The 21,532-nt window shown below is 32.7% G+C and overlaps 1 protein-coding gene and 1 pseudogene across 1 annotated transcript; both read right to left on the bottom strand.

The window, feature by feature from the left end:
• Positions 1-959: 959 nt before the first annotated feature.
• On the bottom strand, positions 960-3,352 carry LOC131049427 (probable pectate lyase 22). The gene is made up of 5 exons (XM_057983484.1): positions 3,187-3,352; positions 2,124-2,754; positions 1,824-1,927; positions 1,586-1,718; positions 960-1,503 (listed from the first exon to the last, which is right to left on the bottom strand). The coding sequence occupies exons 1-5, from the start codon at positions 3,339-3,341 to the stop codon at positions 1,282-1,284; spliced, it is 1,245 nt and encodes a 414-aa protein (XP_057839467.1). The 5' UTR covers positions 3,342-3,352; the 3' UTR covers positions 960-1,281.
• A 6,829-nt stretch (positions 3,353-10,181) lies between these two features.
• LOC131049426 (pectate lyase-like) lies at positions 10,182-19,104 on the bottom strand (annotated as a pseudogene).
• Positions 19,105-21,532: the final 2,428 nt, after the last annotated feature.

Raw genomic sequence — 21,532 nt, 5'->3', positions numbered from 1 at the left:
TAAATACTATTCAAAGTAATAACCACACACTTTCAATCAACTATAAAAGTAATTAGTCCACAACACAGCCATTAGCTTTATAAAAATGCAAATCATGTCTAAATAAAATCGACAATGGGAATAGCATCACTCACTTCTTATTTCATACAACTAGAATATCACACATACCTTTACCAAAGCCCGATGAATATTCTTGATCATAGTAAAAGTATTAAGTGCAAAAATTTTACATTGAACAACAAAATAGTGAAATATGAAAGTACAATTATTTTCACAACATCAATGAAACACTTGGATCCTATAAGGGAAGTAATTAAACTATGTTTTTCCAAAAAAAGAGGTAGCAATCTATAATAAGATAAATGATGTCCTAGTAAGTTTGATAATGGAAATAGATTTTACATCACTCACTTATTATTTTATTCATACAATAGTAGAATATTTCGCATCCTTGTAACAAGCTACTAAAATGATTCTTAAATATGAATATAATAATATGGAAGTTAATAATTATGAAGTACAATACACCTTCATCTCCTCAAGTCATGGACTCCATTCACCAATATTATTCTTCATACATTTAAAAAAATTTCATTTCACCCTCATACTAAAACCTTTTCACTTTACCATCATACAATTATGGTGAAGGTTAGAATTATCTTTTGTTTTTTAAATTACTAAAAAATACTATATTTAATATATTTAAGAGTTATTTTACTTTGAACAACTATAATTACACTAACCTCAAATTATCACTAACATATCTCTACATCACTATGTCATGCCAACTCATCTATCAAATATTTTGATTGCAATACTATGATAGCAAGTACTCGCCGTTACATGTCACTTGTTCTCTATTAAATAAAAATATTAAATGAAGAATCAAAATCTAAAAATCAAATATAAATACTAAAGAAGGGAAATATATTTAAGAGTGTCGTGCAATTTAATAATTTCAAATTTTCCAAATATATTAATTTTATTAAATATTTCTATTAAAAATTATTATTGAATGGCAAGCAAGATAATAAACACCATGGTGACATGGCGTCCAACTACGCTTGCAATTTAATAAAGAGAAGACTCATATATTCCAATTTAGTAGAAGACTGTAGTTTCCACAAAAACAACTAAAATAGCTAACTAATAACTAATAAACCTTAGTTATATTTGATCATACTGTCTGGAGAGAGACAGATTCATCATTCAGTACGCTAATGCTCACCAAGTACATATTCGAAGGATTCCTCACAGTTTTCTATAATGCACGTATTTTGTCTAACAGCTGGAACCTTTTCTGCAGGTGAGGACACCTGACGTCGCAGTGATAGAGCCCACAATAGAGGAAGGCCTTGCCGCCATACTCGAAGCTTTGGCATACGTTGACGATGCTCCAGCTCCTGATGCTCTGAAGAACGCCCCGTTTAACATCAGATCTCCCTCTGATCTCCAATTCCAGTTGCTCCACGTACTTTCTGGTGCATCTTCATGCTTTGTCACCTGTACATCAGCCATACCATAATTATTCTACAACCATTCTATACTAAAGATATAAGAGAAATTATTTGTATAAGTTTTTCACCTCCTTGGTTGAGTCAGAAGCAAGGAATCTGTTGCCTTGGCTGTTAATGGTGGGGTTTGCACTTCCCCCGATTGCGTACATTTCCCAGTGGGTGTAATCATTGTTCACTACATGGAAGTATCCATGTCGGCATCTGCATCACAACAATAATTTTTTTAAAGGTTTAGATTGTGAAAAGACGGATAAGCATTAGCTTTTTAGTAAGTAATACAGAGTTCTATCTAGATTTTATTCATACCTAGGCATACGCTGAACAAGCCCTTCTCCAAAGTGGTTGAATGCAACTGTTACTTGCATTTTAACGTCTTGGGTGTAGTCATCGCTATGTCCCAGGAGCATCACCTGCAAAACACCACTAAATATTTAACTCGAGCAATAGCTTTTTCATTAACTTAAATAGTCACCAATATTATTTCAAAAACAAATTCTGATAATGAGCTTTTACTACCCTACTTTAAGATCCTGTCGTTCAGATACAACACTGAATTCTTTGTAAAGAAAAATGAATTGATTGCAGAGTAAGCAAGTAGCTGAGTACCTTGTCATGGTGAGTGAAAAAGCTGTTTGAAATAGTGATAGCTGTGGACCCTCTGATGGCGTCGATCAGTCCATCTGTACAGCTTGACAATGAACAGTGGTCTACCCAAATCGCACTTGATCCAAAGATGGAAATCCCATCTCCATCACTTCTGGTTCTATACCCATAATGGGTGGGTGAGCTCCTCACATTTGTATTTCCAGCAGGTTTACAGTCGTGGATATGAATTCCATGAATGATGATGTTGTTCACATACTGAATTGTGATGCAAGCTCCATTTGCTATATGAACATTGGCGCCTCTACCATCAATGGTCTTGTAACTGTTCATGATAAGCTCCTCCTTGAGCTGAATAACCATATCTCTTTGGAAAATAATCCAGAGAGGCTCGGTTTGAATAACAGCGTGGCGCAGAGTGCCAGGTCGAGGATTGACAGGGTCATCGTCACTGGGATCTGTAACTATATAAAATCTGCCATTCTGGCCTCCAATGGCGTTTTTGCCAAAGCCAATGGCACAATCAGCCAGCCTCTTTCTGTTATTAACCCAGTTAGGATCACAACGCCAACAGTCGTCGATGGGGTTCCCCGTTCCGCACGAGCTCAGCTTTCTTTTCGAAATATTTAAGCTCCTGCACAGTAACTCTTGAAATTCTCAAATAATCTCAAACACTAGAACATATCTTAGATGTAAAACAATAGATTGAGCTGACTAAATTACAAAATCACTTTTCTTATATTGAATCTATTTCTACAACAACATTTATAAACTATCGAAGCGTATGACAATACGGGTAATAAAAAATTGATCTATAATAGCTGCGTGCCAACAACAGTTACAAGAATAATACCATAGAAAACGCAGTAAATAAAGAATAGAGCAACAACATAAGGATAAGTAGATGTAAGTTTAATAAGAATTGCAATTTAGCATCAACCCACATTAGAAGTAAGCCTCATTTTTCAAATCATAGTCCAAAATGTGATAAGATATTGAATTTCGTTCTCATACAATGTTTCTTAAATGCTTTAAAATGTTTTAGACTCAACGCGAGAATGCTTACCTTTCTACCATTTGAGCCACAAGCTCCGGCTTCTCAACATGATATTCAACCGCATTTTCTGTCTTCGTCAAATTTACAGAAGTTCCAAATATCGACTGGAAGAAGAAGATAGCAACTAAAAGAAGCAACAACTGTAAGGATCCATTGCTGGCCATTTTGGATGAGTAAAGACCTGCAATGGGTTATACGACATGTTATGGCTCTAGCACCCCTTATATAGAAATTCAGCCTTGCTAAAAGCTGTAGAACACAACTAACCGTGAGCCCCACTGGTTGACAATATGGTTATATGCACGTTATTACGTTGCTAATCTTACGGTGGTAATGGACATGAATGGCATCTAGGATTATACTATAGTTGTTGACCTTACCTATACTTGAAAAACAATACCCATAAATTATAGCCGATATTTGACTTGCCAGTCGTGAGGTGACATAACAGTATCAATTCTTTCCCCTGAAAATTTAAGATGTCAATCTCTAAACTATTTCATTCAATTATTAAACGTTTTGAAACATCTCTTAGCATGTTAGGAAAAAAGCATTTCTGAAATGACAGGAAAAAGGCTATATGAGCAACCATATTTCAACGAATCTCTTGGACAAAAGTGTAATATACAAAGCTTGAGGGATGTCTTGAGTTGAAGGGGCATCTTTATTCTTGTCTACTTTCAATGGTGAGCTTATGTTTCGTCGATCTGCACATGACCCGCATTTCGCAGAAATATTCACAGATTGATATCTTATCTTCAATTTGTTGAAATTTCAACAGAAGTTTGAAAATGGCGCACATTATTCCCTCCCTCTGAAAGAAGATCAGCTTTTATCTCCGTTATCGAAGGAATCTGGGTCGATTAATTTAGTCACACTTAAAATCAGTTCAGTTTTTATTTCGAACACTCGGTTTCACATTATAACTGGGAATTTTGACGCCCTGGGGACTTGAAATCCTTGTCAATCTTTCCAATTTGTATGTTAATTTAGACAAACTTCTAAGCTGAATAGAAGACTCGAGAAGCGTGACTATGTTTATACATATAAACGTGAAAGTTAGACAGCGTAACGTACAACTTTGTCATCTGGTCATACATTACTTTCCGCCATCAAAAGTAACCAATCCTAGATCCATGTTCTTCCTAAATTTTCCCACCGATACTCGAGATATTCGAGGAGTCATTTTGCATTCACGTGCTTCCCTTTATGATATTTGTCAGGAAATTTTAATTTCCTTTCGTAATAAAACTAGATTTAACAATATAAAAAAATTTAATGATGGAGACCATAGTAAAAAGAAAACATATTTTTTTAAATTAGAAATAAATAAAAATAAGATCAAATTTAATCACTGTAATAAATAATATATTTTATTTTATTTAGAATTGTGATATATCATTAAATAAATTAAATTATTTGTTTATTCATTAAAAATACATATTTTATATATTGAGATAATGTATTGGTGAAAGGATGGAACGGCTCAATATTTCTCATGTTCATGGGGTTGATCAGATTAACCCACCACCAAAAAAATAAGGATTGGAGATGTTGGATTTCTCCTTCAAAAGATTGGAGTAAACTCAATTTCAATGGTGCCTCAAGATGGAATCTTCAATAATTTGGAGCTACATACATAGAAAGAGATCATGAAGAATTGGTGGTTGGAGTAACATCAAAGGAGATAACAGATGGAAGAAATAATGAGGAAAAGGCTAAAGAATTGCTTTGGCATCAAGAAGGTTGCATCTCTCGAATATTCAAAAAGCACATCAATTTTTGTAATATTATTCTTGTTCTTCGAACCATATTTATATGCTTTGATTTTGTATATCCCTTACCTATGGGACTAATTTCTTTGATGTAGACCACCGCCTATTTGATTAAATTCATAAACAATGGTAGACTTCCCCATATACTAGGGTTGATACTCATAATTTTATTAACATTTTCATTATTCTTAATTTCTATATGCGCATAAGATAAAACGATACAAATTTAGTTTTATCACTTATACATCTTGGTTGCCTATAAAACTTCAAAGACCATAATAGGGGGTTGATCTAAAGAAATGCTTTTAAATAGTGCCAACACTTTTTTTAGAACTTGTATTTGTAGGTATTTTGATAGCACTCAATTGCATAGAGGTTTGCAAGTGCTTTCATCTTCATTATTTATCTTTTTTTTTTATTTAATATAATATGCATATTATTATTTAGTATTTTTATTTATCAATTTCACTATCCGGTAGATTACTAGTGTGTTATAATGTCTAATAGAAAAAATTGTGTGAACTACTTGACCTAAGTAATATATTTTTTATAAGTTATCTCGCATTCAAGGTCATACAAATGACAAGATAAATGTGTTGCGATCCTAGGAAATGGGCTTTAGCATTTGGTTCTACGTTCCTCTTTTCATTTTATTTTGCATTCTTTAATTTGATTCTTTGAATTTTATTTCTAGTTTTGATTAAACAAGATTTTAATAATTTTTTATATGTTGTTGTAAAATCAACTCCCTTTATTTTTAATTTTAAAGGACCTATAATTATCTATATTCTTTTATTACATTAAATAGTAACAAAATGTTTCATTAAAAAGACTATCTTAATCCTAGGATAAGTTAAGTAGGAATTATTTAGTTAGAAAAAAAAAATCTAATCTAAATTAAATTCTTGTTATTACATTTCGGTGAATTCAATTGAATTCAGTTTAGGTAAAAATATAATTTAAAAATGTATAATATTACAAGAATAAAAACATATTAGTTTGAAAACCAAAGTAGTAGATAGAGGGATTCTAAAGCAAGAGAATGCCATAATGAAAAAATATATGAGAAGGAAATAAGGGTGAATGTTTTCTTCCTAACAAATTTTCCTAACTCATAGGAGGAAAAATAGGAAGGTTGGTTCATCATTATCATAATCACAAAAAAATTATCAAAACACTCTCAAAAGGGTTATTTTAAAAAATAGCATGATGAAAAATATATCACAATTGAGAGGGTGACAAAGAGAAAATGGCACAAAAAATTGATCTCATAGGAAAAAGTTATAAAGTATTTTGTATATTAAGTTGTTTGGAAATTTTGGGAAAAAAATCTATAAATAAAAAAGTTAAATTTACTATTCATTTTAATATAAATTCTTTTGCCAAAGGATTGTTCAAGCAATAATGATGCTACATTTTTTTAGTCTTTTTCTAGATGCAATTAACTTTTTTAGTATTATGAAGTACAATTCATCATTTTCCAATACAGGCAATGTTCCATCTACTATGTTAAAACACCCTCCACAAGTATAAACAAAATAATGTGATTACAAACTTTTGGTGCTCTCACTTGTTGCTATGCAGTGGTAGAATAACCATTATAACTATCTTATGGAGCTCGTCAAGCATGTTGTATTTAATGGAAAATAATAACCAAAGTATGGATGTATATGGCCCATGCATAGTAAATCCTCACTTTTGGGGGGTTTCAAGGTATATCAATTGAGATATTTCAAAAAGACAGATGCAAATGCAAAAAAAAGAAAACACATTAAATATATTTTTTCAATGATATTAAAATTTATGAATATAAGGAAATAGATTTAATTCCAGTCATTCTAGAAGCATTTTCTCCTCTCCATTTGCAATTTATAGAAATTTGTTAGTATTAATCCTTTAAAAAATAATATATTCTAAGTTGTATGGAACGAAGCTAGTTATAGACCACACGTAGGCAAGATTATCAATGACTATATTTGTCCTAGACATTTTCCTCTTAAAAGATCCATTCGAGTGTAACCACAAAGGATTCTGACAGGATCCACAAATCACATTTTTTTGAAGCCGACACAAAATTTAGGGTTGTAAGATAAATTCATCACAACACATATAGCATTCTTCTCTAAGTCTATGACCTAGATCTTTTTGACCCTAGTGCTTATCATTCCCTATATAAAACCCTAATTATACCCAAATGTTGTTGGAATGTGTCGCTAACAAGCCATTGAATATTTTTTAAGTCAGGAAATAAGGCCCTTAGACTTGTATATGTTGTAACCATATATCTTGTGTGAATTTTAGAGCATGATGTAGGTTGTATGCATCTCAGATTTGCTATTTGTAACCAATGTATCAAACCATCCTAAAAAAAACATCTTAAGAGACAAATTCCAAATTTAGTTCTCTCACATAACCTTTATTTCTCGTCTACATATTTTATTTTCACTATTTTTAATCATATTTTGACATTTCTTATTAATAATTACATTTTTAATGAATTTCATATATTTTTACACATATATTTCTAATTTTCAAAAACTTGGGATAAAATATTGTATCCATAACTATGCATAGTTGATGTCAAATATATATCCTTAGCAAAAATTATGGATAATTAGTGATAAACATAATTTGGTTTTGCAAAAACAACTTGTGCAACATTTAGGTGAATTCAAACGAGCTAAACTCGGATGAAATATTTCTAGAATACAATCTTGAAATGAACATACCTATTTTGTATACCTTGTAATCCATTTTATAAAATTCCCTTTTTGTTGAGAGTCATTGTCTTAAGAGTTGGGGAGACACTACAATGCATGCACCCTATGGCTTGCCCACCCAAATTTTAAGTGTTTGCACTAGGTGCTTTGCACACTATTGCACCCCTATAACAATGTAGCCTTGTGTATCTTTCATATCCATATACTTCATGAATATTTTGCATCTTCATACTATTATCAAATGTTAAGTACTTGACAAATGTTTTTTTGTTTTTTTTTTGTAGTTTTTTAACTATTTCAACTTTATTTTCTTCTTTGTTACATTGGGATTTTTGATGCCCCATTCATCCCCCCTGTTCTAGGAAAGTTGGTTGAACCTTGTTAAGAAATATCTAGGTTGAAAAAATAGGTCGCTATTAGTATCTTGTAATTTTTTCAATTCAAGTCTTCAAATTAGTTCTTTAACTATACAAATACAAGACCCCTTAAGTTTTGAAAAGTTGCGGTGAACCCATTTGTCAAAAAGTCACTTTCAGACATAACAAAATTTTGGCTTATTTAGTTGGGCCACTAACTCAAGTATTTGTTCTTTGTAAACATTCTATTAAATAAATGAAGCCTTGTTTCTCCATATTTAATATTTTGCATCACTACCCATTAATAAGTACAAGCATATACAACCTTAAAATGATGGCCATCACCATATTTTAATTCCTTGGCCTTCTATTTATTGGTTAAATGACATTTCAATTCAAATAAATATAAGAAAATTTTAGTGTAATTACAATAATTTTACCCCAAATACATTCTTCTTAAAATATATAACAAAAGTTTCCAAATTAATTTAATTCTCCTTTTGCACAAAATTCAGATTCACACTAACTAGATAATTATTAAAACAATTTTTTTATTTTTAGTATTTTCTTATTATTATTACATTACTATTCTGAAATGCCAACCTTTTATCTTTAGCATCACAAATAGTTTTCATTAACTAGTATTTGTTAACCGTAAAGCATCGTTTGTCTAATTCCTTTTAAAAGCTTATTTACAGTTGTAATTCAAAATCTTGAAAGGTTGTCTTGCAACAATTGCATTTTTTTCTTCATTTTGGCCTAAGATTTATATTGGTTGTCTTAATCTCTTCCTCATGAATGATAGTATATCTAGATTTTACTAGTGCTTAGAAACTTAATTGTGGAACAATTATATAATTAAAAATCTTGGTAATTCAAAATTATTTTCAAGTTCAAATTTTAACCAACTTGACAAGAAATTAAAAACTCCAAACTATTCAAATTAATAACGACAAACTTTTAATCAATTATAAAAATAATTAGTCCACATGACAGCCATTAGCTTGATAAAATTCCAAATCATGTCTAAATAAAATCAACAATGGGAATAACAACATTCACTTCTTATTTCATTGAACTGCAATATTAGACATACTTTTAGCAAAGCAAAAAGAATATTCTTGATTGTAGAAAAAGTATTAAGGGAAAAATTCTTACATTGAACAACAAAATAGTGAAATATGAAAGCATAAATACTTCTCACAAAATCAATGAAACACTTACTTCCTATAGGAAGCAATAAAATTATGGTTTTTGTCCAAAAAAAAAAGAGTTAGCAATCTATAATAAGATAAATGATGGTTATGTAAGTTTGATAATAGAGTACAATCACACCTTCATCTCCTCAAGTTGTGGACTCCATTTAACAATATTATTCAACATATATTTAAAACTATTTAATTTCACCCTCATACCAAAAATCCTTTCACTTTACAATCATATAATATAATTAAAGTTAGAATTAGAGCTGTGGTTACAATTACAACTTGGTAAGGTAAGAATTATCTTTTCTTTAATTATTAAAAAAATAGTATATATTTAAAAGTTATTTTATTTTGAACAACTATAATACCACTAACTTCAAATTATCATTAACTTATCTCTACATCATTATATCATGCCAACTCATCTATCAAACACTTTGATTACAATACTACAACGACAAGTACTCACCACTATATGACACTTATTTTATATTAAATAAAAATATTAAATGAAGAATCAAAATCCAAAGATCAATATAAATATTGGGGAAGGGAAATATATTTAAAGGTGACATGATGTGCAATTATACTGACAAGTTAATAATTTCACATTTTTCAAATATATTAGTTTTATAGAATATTTATATTATAAATTATTATTGAGCGGAAACCAAGATAATAAACACTGTGGTGACATAACATCCAACTAAGCTTGTAATTTAATAAAAAGAAGACTCATATATTCCAATTTAGTAGAAGGTTGTAGTTTCCACAAAAACAACTAAAATAACTAACTAATAACACTTAGTTATATATGATTGTACCATCCACAGAGAGAGAGAGAGAGAGAGAGAGAGAGAGATTTATCATTCAGTGTGCTCATGCTCAGTTACTCACCAAGTACATAATCTAAGTATTCTTAACAATCTAGAATGCACGTATTATCTTCTAGTAGCGGGAACCTTTTTTGCAGGTGAGAACACCTGACATTACAGTGATAGAGCCCATAATAGAAGAAGGTCTTGCTACCATACTCGAAGCTTTGGCATAGTTTGAGGATGCTCCAGCTCCCGATGCTCTAGAGAATGCCCCATTTAGCATCAGATCCCCCTCTGATCTCCAATTCCAGTTCCTCCATGTACTTTCGGGTGCATCTTCTTACTTTGTCACCTACACATCACCCATTGTTGGAATGTGTAATTTCTCCCTCAAATAAAATGTAAAAATTAAATATTGATAAGAATATTCTAGAAAGAATGAAGATAAGCATTAACATTTGGCATAATATATAGAAAGGCCTAAGATATTTCCAAAATTATCCAAAGACCTATATATAGAGGCATCATGTAATGGTTTTTTATCAAACAATCATGTAATCAAATGATGGAATGAATGTCAAAGTAGTTGTATGTATTTGCAATTGATGGATAAATGTAAATAGCATTATTTGAGAAGTAAAAAATAAAAAATCAATTTTTTTAGAAAAATCTGGTTTTTTTTCTATGTCGTAGCACATTGAAGTTTTGTTTTTCTTTGCATGTCCCTGCCCACCTTCATGTGGTATCAGAGCTGAAAGGTTATGGATTGCTAGAGAAATCAAGAATTTTAAGATTGCGGATTTGTTGAAGTCTTGTAGGTGCCAAAGAAAAGAGGTAGAGAAGCTTAAACTATCGGCAAAGTCTACAGGTTTCTCAGAAGCCACAAAAGAAGATTGTGTGAAGACATATTTTGGAGTTGTAAATATTAGCCAAGATAAAATAATAACTAAAGGCAAGGTTGTGAAGTCTAAAGACATTGGAGAAAAGAAAGAAAGAGAGTAGTTCTGAAGAATCTAATAGTGAAGATATTGAAGAGTGGAGGTACACAAAGATGGTAAGTTTAATCAATTGTTTCAATAGGAAAGATAGGGAAAAAGGTGAAGAAAGAAAATGAAATTTTAATTTTTGAAGTAGATTTTTTAAAAGAAGAATTAATAGAAGTTAAGAAAAGTAAAGTACAGTTACAAGCAAAAATATATAAACTTTCAAAAGAAATTTGTGATTATAAAGAGAAAATTGAAGAGCTAGAGGAAAAGTTAAAGTGGTTGAAAGAAGAACATATTTTGCATTTGAAGTAATTGATTAAATTTGATGAGAAGAATAAAGAGTTAGAAGAAAACCTAAAATTGTTTGATGAGATTAACAGAAGGAATGAGGAATTAGAACAAAGAGTAAAGTTGTTAGAAGCGGAGAATAGTTTATAGGAGAAAGAAATGTCAAAATTAAATGAGGAAAATGAAAGTTTGAAGTCAAAGAAATTGGTGTGTGATGTTTCATGTAGTACAAAGGATTTGAATTCGTCATTTGATAAGTGTGTTTTTGTTGAAGAAGTTTGTGATAAATATTGCCAAAAAGAATGATAATGTTATACAATATAATGGCAATAAAATGAATGTTGGTTTTCAAATCATGAAGAGAATCGGTTATAAAGGTCAAGGATTCAGTAAGCATGAACAAGGTATGAATAAGATGATTGAGACAATAATGAGGCCCAAATGTGAAGGTCTTGGATATGCTACAGGTAAAGGAAAGATGAATAAATGTGTTACAGGTTCAAGTGAATCAGTTCAAGGTGTGAAGACTATGTAGTGTTCACATTGTAATAGGAAAGGACATATGAAGGATAGATGTTGCGATCTACATCCATACAGTATTTGTGGTTTAAACAATCATTGTGAAAAGACATGTTGGAATAGAGATTGTACGAAAGATTCTATGGCAGGTTGTGTGAAAATGGATTGTGGATGGGCTTATGGATCCAGTTGGCAGAAAATTACAGGTATGATCAAGAATTCGTTCAAGTATCAAACTTCGCATGTGAAAGTTGATTGCAATAAAGCATGGTTTTCAAAAGGCATAATAGATGTTTCAAGTCAAAGGAAGTATTTAGCAAGATGTCTATAGATGACAAGTTTCTAGGAAGTTGCAAATTGGAGTTTTGAAGAACTGTCGCAATAGTTGGACAAAGACATGAGAGAAAGGCATCATCAAGATTGTTTGAAAATATCAAGTAAAGAAAATATTTGAAGTTTGAAGACTTGGTTATGGACATTAGAAAGAGATAAAAGAAGACAGCAATCAACAACAAAGGAATTTGAATGCTACAGCATTGGTGGTCGAAATTAAGGGGGGGTGTTGGAATGTGTAATTTCTCCTTCCAATAAAATGTAAAAATTAAATATTCATAAGCATATTCTAGAAAGTTAAAGATAAACATTACCATTTGGCATGATATCTAGAAATACCTAAGATGTATCCAAAATTATCAAAAGACCTCTATATATAGAGGCATCATGTAATGGTTTTTTATCAGGCAATCATGTAATCAAATGATGGAATAAATTCCAAAGAAATTGTATGTGTTTGCAATTGATGGATGGATATAAATAGCATTATATGGAAAATAAAAAACAAAAATCATTTTTTCTAGAAAAAAATAGTATTTTTTCTAGAAAAAAATAGTATTTTTTCTATGTCATAGCACATTGAAGTTTTTTTATTTTGCATGCCTAGGCCCACCTTCACCCATGACATAATTATTCTTCATCCATTGTTTACTAAAGATATAGGTGACATTATTTGTATAGGTTTTTTACCTACTTGTGGGAGTCAGGGGCAAGGACTCGGTTGCCTTGCCTGTTAATGGTGGGGTTCGCACTTCTCCCGATTGCGTAAATTTCCCAGTGGGTGTAATCATTGTTCACCACATGGAAGTATCCATGTCGGCATCTACATCACAACATTAATTATTTTTAGGTTTACTTTGCAAACAGACGGATAAAATTTAGGTATACAGAAATCTACCAAAAAATTATTCAAACCTGGGCATATGTTGACCAAGTCCTTCTCCAAAGTGGTTGAATGCAACTATTATTTGCATTTTAACATCTCAGGTATATTCATCGCTGTGTCCCAGGAGCATCACATGCAAAAAACAACTTATATTAAACTCAAGCAATAGTTTTTGAATTGATAGCTTAATAGTAACCAACATTATTTCATTTTTTTTTCTAATAATGGGTTTATAGTACCCTACTCTTAAGATCCTTTCGTTGAGACACAACACTGAACTCCTTGTAAAGAAAAATAAATTTATTACGAGAAATTGAGCACCTTGTCATGGTGAGTGAAAAAGTTGTTTGAAATAGTGATAGCAGTGGACCCTCCGGTGGCGTCGATCAGTCCATCTATACAGCTTGACAATGAACAGTGGTCTACCCAGATTGCGCTTGATCCATGGATGGAAATCCCATCTCCATCACTTCTATTTTTGTACCCATAATGGGTGGGTGAGCTCCTCACATTTGTATTTCCCGCAAGTTTATAGTCATGGATATGAATCCCATGAATGATGATGTTGTTCACATACTGAATTGTAATGCAAGAACGTCGACTCCTCTACCATCAATAGTCTTATAACTATTCATGATGAGCTCCTCCTTGAGCTGAATAAGGTCATATCCGATCAGAAAAAAATTTGAATTATCAAAAAAATATTTTCATATTTTTTCTAGTTTTTTTCTACATGTTAGTAATTGGGTTTTTTGAAGGCCTTTGAGGCATTTTCAGGCCTTGAAAGGCCTTGAAACTTTGGCCAGTCCTTTAGAACATTGTCATAGAAAATTTCTTTCAGGAATTTTCCTTCAACTCTTGGAGACCTTTCCAACGAGTTAAACAACTCGCAATTTCAAGTCCTGAGTAGAAAGTTATGTCTACTCAAAGTTAGGACAAAATTTGATATAGTTTTTTTTAAAATTTTGTAGTTTTTTAATTTTATTATGTAATAAACAAATATGACTGTTGAGTTTCGGTTCTCAAGGAGTTTTGGTGACCCTTGAAATCTCATGAATTGTTATATGTTGGATTTTTGAATAGAATGGATTACTTTTTGGCTTGCTTCAATTCTGTGTTTACCTTGTTTGTGTAAGCAAATCCACAATACTGTAGGTTCTCACTCAGGTGTTGTCATCTAAATCCATAATTCAAATCAGTGGTATCAGAGCAAGTTTTCTCCTATATGTCATATCGCACCCGGTCAACATATCAAAGATTGGGGTCGGAAATAATAAATCCTTCAGACTACTTTCCTTTGAGATGCACACAATCGCAGATGGCTAAGTTGTAGACCGACAATGACATTAAAGCATTGGTTGCAGATGCATTAGCAAAACAACCTGAAGAAATGATGGAGCAGTTCAAGAAAATGCTGGAAAGTCATGGGTCACAAGCAAACCCACCATTTATAGGGTATACACCATTCAAGGTGCAAGTGAATTTCAATATACCCACGTTTCAAGGAAAGATTGATGCGGATGATGTTGATGATTGGGTTTCAAAATTGGAAAGGTATTTCTCTGTCAACCAGTTCTCAAATGAAGAGAAAATTACTTTCACTCTTCTCAAAGCTGAAAATCATATGAAAGATTTGTGGGAAGAAAAGTTAGCATCCAAGGCAGAAGAAACTAGCAATACTTTTATTTTTTATCAAAAACCCACATGGGGAGAACTCATGGAGTATGTAAAGGAAGAATATTTTTTTGTAGATACATATGAACAGAAATATATGCAGTGGCAATTGCTTTGACAGAAAAAAGGACCAAACTGTTCAGGAATATACTAATATGTTTCATGCCTTAGCAATAAAGTTTGGCATCAAAGATTGTGAGAAGCACCGAGTTCTGAAATATCAAAGTGGGCTCCATAGGTATATCCAAACCGAAATGGAATTCCTGAACATGGAGACTTTACCTAGTGCATATAAATTTGCTACAAAAATTGAGGAGAAATTCAAACAGAAAGGAAGGAGGGAAAACTTTGCAAACAACAAATGGAAGTGTGAAGGTGGAAAAACTGCATGGAAACAAACCTCCAAGGAATCCTCTCCTAATTCACCACTGAAAAAGGCATGGGGTATGAAGAAGGCACAAGAGAATGATATGTGGTGTGAATTCCATAAAAGTCCCTCTCATAACACAAAAGATTGCATAACTATAAAAAGTTTAATGATGGAGATGCATGAGGACAAGGCGGAACCTAAGGCGGCAGAATCTTGCATGGAAGAAAGTCATGAACAGGTCATTGAGACTGATCCATATGCAACAATAGCTACTACAAAGATATTGCCTTGGGAGGATGAGGAAAGATTGTTCCATTCACAAATGTGGGTCAGAGGAAAAGCCCTGCACTTTATTATTGATAGTGGAAGTCAAAAGAACCTAATATCAGCAAAGACTGTGAAGAGATTGAATCTAAAAACAACAATACACCCATAGCCCAGCTCAATGGGATGGGTAAGTCAAGGGAGAGATATCCAAGTGCACCAGCAGTGTCGCCTTTCATACTCTATAAATCCTTTCAAAGATGATGTAATCTGTGATGTAGCTCCTCTAGATGTTTGAGATGTTCTGTTGGAACAGCCATATATGTACCAATGCCATGGTGTTTATGAGTCTAGACCTCACAGTGTGACAATAAGATTAGGTGAGTAGAAATATGGAATACCAGAGGTAAGCCTTGCATACTCTACATCTTTGATTAGTGCTAAGAAATGTAGGAGGTTGGTTGCTAGAATAGGAACATTCATATTATTGATGATTCATTCTGAAGAAGAAAGGAAATCAATATATAATTCCCACGCCATCACAAACACCACAACACTACAAAAAATATCAATGGATCAGATTTTGATAAAATATGAGAATCTGTTTAAGTTACCAACTAGGGTACCTTCACACTACCAAGTGAGACACACTATTGACTTTATAGCGGGAACTTCATTGCCTAATGAACCAGTCTACCATAGATCAGTATTAGAAAATAATGAAATTAAGAGGCAAATACAAGAATTGATTGAGAAGGGACATATTCGTCCAAGTGCATCACCTTGTGGCAATCCCATTGTTCTGGCAAAGAAAAAGGATGGAACTTGGAGACTTTGTATTGACTATAGGGCCTTGAACAAAATTTAAATCAAAAATAGGTATCCACTTCCCCAGATAGATGACCTTTTGGACCAGCTTAGAGGGGCCCGATTCTTCACAAAAATTGATTTGAAATCTGGATACTATCAAGTACCAATTGACTCAGCTGATGTATGGAAGACAACTTTCAAATCTAAAGGATTGTTTGAATGGCTAGTGATGCCTTTCGGTCTAATGAATGCCTCGGTGACATTCATGAGAATGATGAATGATGTACTCAGACCATTCATTGATTCCTTTGTGGTCGTATATCTGGATGACATACTCATCTTCAATGAAACTTGGGAGGAACATTTGCAACATGTGGAAAAAATTCTCTCAACTTTACAAGATCATGGGCTTTATGCAAACAAAGAAAAGTGCTCCTTTGGTATGCAAAGTATTAGATACTTAGGGTATGTTATTCACATTGAGGGTGTCCATGTTGATCCTGAGAAGATACAAGTGATTAAGGACTGACCATCTCCTAGAAATCTCACAGAGTTACAAAGTTTCCTCGGGTTGGCAAACTTTTATCGTAGATTTGTGTTGGGGTTTTTCCATTTGTCTTGGCCTTTACATCAGTCATTGCAGGGGGAAACACAAGAAAAGTTCAAATGGATAGGTGCTCAGCAAGAAGAATTTGAGGAGTTAAAATGAAGATTATGTTTTACACTAGTTTTATCTCTTCCTGACCTCCAACAATCATTTGAAATACAAACTGATGCATCAGAATATGCCCTAGGAGCGGTCCTCATGCAGCATGGTCACCCAGTTGCATATCATAGTGAGACTTTTTCTGATACAGTGTGTTGGTATGCCACTTACGACAAGGAATTGCATGCTATCGTTCAAGCTTGTAATCAGTGGAAACATTATATTTTGGGTAAGGAGACTGTCATCCACATAAACCACAAACCTCTTCAATTTTTGCAAACATAAGGGAAGTTGCAGAATGATCGACATCAAAGACGGTCAGCCTATCTTCAACAATTTCATCTCAATATTTACCATAAGAAGGGAAGCACTAACAAAGTAGCTGACTATTTGAGTAGGCCTCCAATTGCAGCTATAAGTATGGTACTGGACTCATGTGGTCATCAAATTGAAGCGTGGGCTCGCTTATATGAGAATGATGTTGAGTTTGTAGATGTTTATAATCAATTGGTGAAGGGAAATCAAGTGAATGACTTCTATTTGCTGGATGGAATGCTTTGTCACCTTGACCAATTCTGTGTGCCCAATGCAGAATGCAGAAAGCTGATATGGGAAGCTCACTATAGTAAGGTTGTTGGTCATTTTGGCATAGGTAAGACTACTGCTATACTTCAGAGGTATTTTAATTGGCCAAAGTTGAGAAATGATATATCTGTACAAAGTGGTTCGAGCAGGGTAGATTGCTCAATAAGGAAAGTGGTTTAATCGAGAGCAGCCTCAGCTCCATTTTCCTCATCTCATCTAGAGTGTTGATGCAGTGGGGCCCATTTCTTTTCAAGGGGGAAGTAATAATCAAAAATAAATTTGAAATATCGAAAAAAAAAATCATATTTTTCTACATGTTAGTAATTGGGTTTTTTGAAGGCCTTCGGGGCATGTTTAGGCCTTGAAACTTTGGCCATATGCTTTCAAAACTTCGCCTTTAACTCTTGGAGACCTTTCCAACGAGTTAAATGACTCGCAATTTCGAGTCCTGAATAGAAAGTCATGTATAGTCAAAGTTAGGACAAAATTTGATAGAGTTTTTTGAGAATTTCATAGTTTTTTATTTTATTATGCAATAAACAAATATGACTGTTGAGTTTGATTCTCAAGGGGTTTTGGTGACCTTTTGAATCTCATGAATTGTTATATGTTGGATTTTCGAATAGAATGGATTACTTTTTTGGCTTGCTTCAATTCTGTGTTTACCTTGTTTGTGTAAGCAAATCCACAATACTGCAGGTTCTCACTCAGGTGTTATTATCCGAATCCATAATTCAGATCAATATCTCTTTGGAAAATAATCCAGAGAGGCTCGGTTTGAATAACAGCGTGCCGCAGAGTGCCGGGTCAAGGATTGACGGGGTCATCGTCATTGGGATCTGTAACTATATAAAATCTGCCATTCTGACCTCCAATGGCGTTTTTGCCAAAACCAATGGCATAGTCAGCCAGCCTCTTTCTGTTATTAACCCAGTTAGGATCACAACGCCAACAATAGTCAATGGGGTTTCCCTTTCCACACGACATATAGCTCAGCCGCCTTCTCGAAGCATTCAGACTCCTGCACAATACCTCTTCAAATTCCTTAATAATCTCAACGACCTACAACATATCTTAGATATAAAACAATACTAGAATTACGGTGTTAAATAACTGGAGCTGGCTAACTTACACAAGCATTTTTCTTACATTTAATCTATCTCTACAACAACATATATAAAATATAAGCGTATGGCAATATGGGGGATACAAATTTGATCTATAGCAACTGCGTACCAGCGACAATTTACAATAATATTACTATAGAGAACGCAGTAAAGAAAGAATAGAACAACAACATAAGGATAAGTAGAAGCATGATTAATAAGCATTGCAATTTCCGATCAACCCACATCAGAAGTAAGCCTTATTTTTCACATCATAGTCCAAAATGTGATAAGATGTTTAATTTCATTTTCATACTATGTTTCTTGAATGCTCTAAAATGTTTTAGATTCAAAGCCAACATTCTTACTTTTCTACCATTTGAGCCACAAGCTCTGGCTTCTCAACATGATATTCAATAGCATTTTCTGTCTTTGTCATATTAACAGAACTTCCAAACGACTGGAAGAAGAAGACCTGTAAGGCTGCATTGCTTAGCAACGATTGTAAGGCTGCATTGCTGGCCATTTTGGATGAGGAAAGACCTGCGATGGTTATACGACGTGTTATGGTTCGTGTTCTGCACATGACCCGCTTTTCGCAGACATATTCACAGATTGATATCAGTATTAGAAATTTCAACCGAAGTTTGAAAATGGTGCAGATTATTCCCCCCTCGTGAAAGAAGATCAGTTTTTATCTCCGTCATCAAAGGAAATTGTGTCGATTAATTTAGTCACACTCAAAATCACTTTCTATTTCGACCACTCTCGGTTTCAAATAATAACTGGGAAATTTTGACGCCTTGGGGACTTGAAAGGGTTGTCATTCTTAGCAATTTGTATGTTGGTTTAGACAAACTTGTAGTGCTGAATAGAAGTCTGGAGAGGCGTGACTATGTTTATACGTCATGTAAACGTGAAAGTGAGACGGCATAACTTTATTATCTGGTCATACATGACTTTCCACCATCAAAAGTAAACTTTTATAATTTCTCGTGCAATTGCAAATAGAGTTTAGAATCCTAGGCCCATGTTCTTGCTTAATTTTCTCACCAATACATGAGACAATTGAGGAGTCATTTCGCATTCACATGCTTCCCACGCTCTTCCTATTTTTTCCTTAATGATATTTGTCACGAAATTTTCAAAGGATTAAACTAGACTTAGTAATATTTAAATTCGAAATCATCAACAAATTCTTTTTTTCAAATGATAGAGCCAATGTAAATAAAGGCATGCATTTTATAGTTATGAATAAAAATTAAAAAAAAAATATTAAGATCAAATTTAATAAATGTAATAAATAATATAATTTATTTAATTTGATGTAGAATTGTGATATATCATGAAATAAATTAAATTATTTGTTTATTCATTAAAATTGGGATAATGTATTAATGAAAAGATGGAACAAATTTAATGTTTTTCATATTTGTGGGCTGATCAAATTAACCCAACACCAAATATAAGGATTGGGGATGTTGGATTGCTCCACCAAAACACTCAAGTAAACTCAATTTCAATGGTGCCTCAAGATGGAATTTCGGATACTCAAGAACTAGACACATACTAATACATCATGAAGAATTGGTGGTTGGAGCAACATCAAAGGGGATAAGAGATGGAACAAATAATGAAACAAAGGCTCAAGAATTGTTTTGGCACTCCAAGTATGCAACAACTTTAGCATCATGAAGGTTGTATATCTCTCAAATATTTCAAGAAGCTCTTCAATTTTTAAAATAGTATTTTTGTTCATTTGAACCATATTCCTATACTTTGATTTTGTATCTCCCTTATCTTCCTTGATATAGACCACCACCTATTTGATTGAATTCATGTACTATGGTAGTTTTCCCCATAGACTATGTTTGATACTCATAATTTTAGTTAATTTGTTATTATTCCTAATTCATGTATGCACAATGGATAAGAGCATACACATTTACTTCTATCACTTATATATCTTGGTTGTCTATGAGAATTCAAAGACCGTACACTTTTCTTTTAACCTGTATTTGTAAGTACTTTGATAGCACTCAATTGCATAGAGGTTTGCAAGTGCTTTCATGATCACTATTTATCTCTACTTTTTATTTTTAATGTAATGTGGATATTGTGATTTATAATATTTATTTATCGATTTCATTGTATGATAGTTTACAAATGTGTTATTGTATCTAATAGAACAAATAGAATGAAGTAATTGACCTAAATAGGACATTTTATAGAAGCGTAAGTGCACAAAGATGGAGGTCAAAAAGGGGGGTATAAGTGAACACTTTTTTTCTGGAATCGGGTGAACTTGAACTTGGAGACAAAATTTGAAAGTCATCCACTCAAGATATGAAGATAATCAAAGAACAAATATTGTATTACTCTGAATCTAGTTTCCAAACTACTAAACTTTTTCAAAATTGGATAAGATTAAGGGGGTCAAATCCTTCACGCACAAAAAACTGACCCTGATTTTTTCTGAAAAATATAACATAGTGTCTGACTTGCGCATCAAAAAAGTCATAGTTAGATTTAGTATTTTGACAAATCCTTTGGCAGAAAGATAGTTAAAAGTGAGCACTAGAAGATGTGTATTTTTTTGTAATTTTTTGTTGAGTATTTTTTTTTTATGATTTTTCCAATTGAGCACATCCTGAAAATTAGGTACATGTTCGTGCGCAAAGCATAAGTTGCACTAAACAAATTGAAAATACAATTTTTTTTTAAAAAAATTGTAAAAAATCAAGTGCACTACAATAATTTATAAAGTTTTTAAAATTTGGATAAGTATATCAAAAGTTATTCAAAAACTGGTGCACCTATGTCTGTGAGAACTATGGAGACGCTGGTAAAAGAAATTCAATAATAATATGTTATTGTTGTTCAAATTGAAAAAAAATTATATGGTTAGAAAGCTCAGAAGATGGGTGAAAATATGGTGGCAATTTTAGAAATAC

This window comes from Cryptomeria japonica, chromosome 3 (genome assembly GCF_030272615.1).
Source record: "Cryptomeria japonica chromosome 3, Sugi_1.0, whole genome shotgun sequence".
Lineage (NCBI taxonomy): Eukaryota > Viridiplantae > Streptophyta > Pinopsida > Cupressales > Cupressaceae > Cryptomeria > Cryptomeria japonica.
This window is presented reverse-complemented; position numbering and strand designations above follow the sequence as displayed.

Bases quoted from the DNA above. Each gene is read 5' to 3' on its own strand.
- LOC131049427 (XM_057983484.1), bottom strand. From the start codon at position 3,341: ATGGCCAGCAATGGATCCTTACAGTTGTTGCTTCTTTTAGTTGCTATC. The intron at 1,928-2,123 runs GTACTCAGCTAC...GGTGTTTTGCAG, and splicing joins TTTTCACTCACCATGACAAG to GTGATGCTCCTGGGACATAG. The intron at 1,719-1,823 runs GTATGAATAAAA...GTTGTGATGCAG, and splicing joins CTTGTTCAGCGTATGCCTAG to ATGCCGACATGGATACTTCC.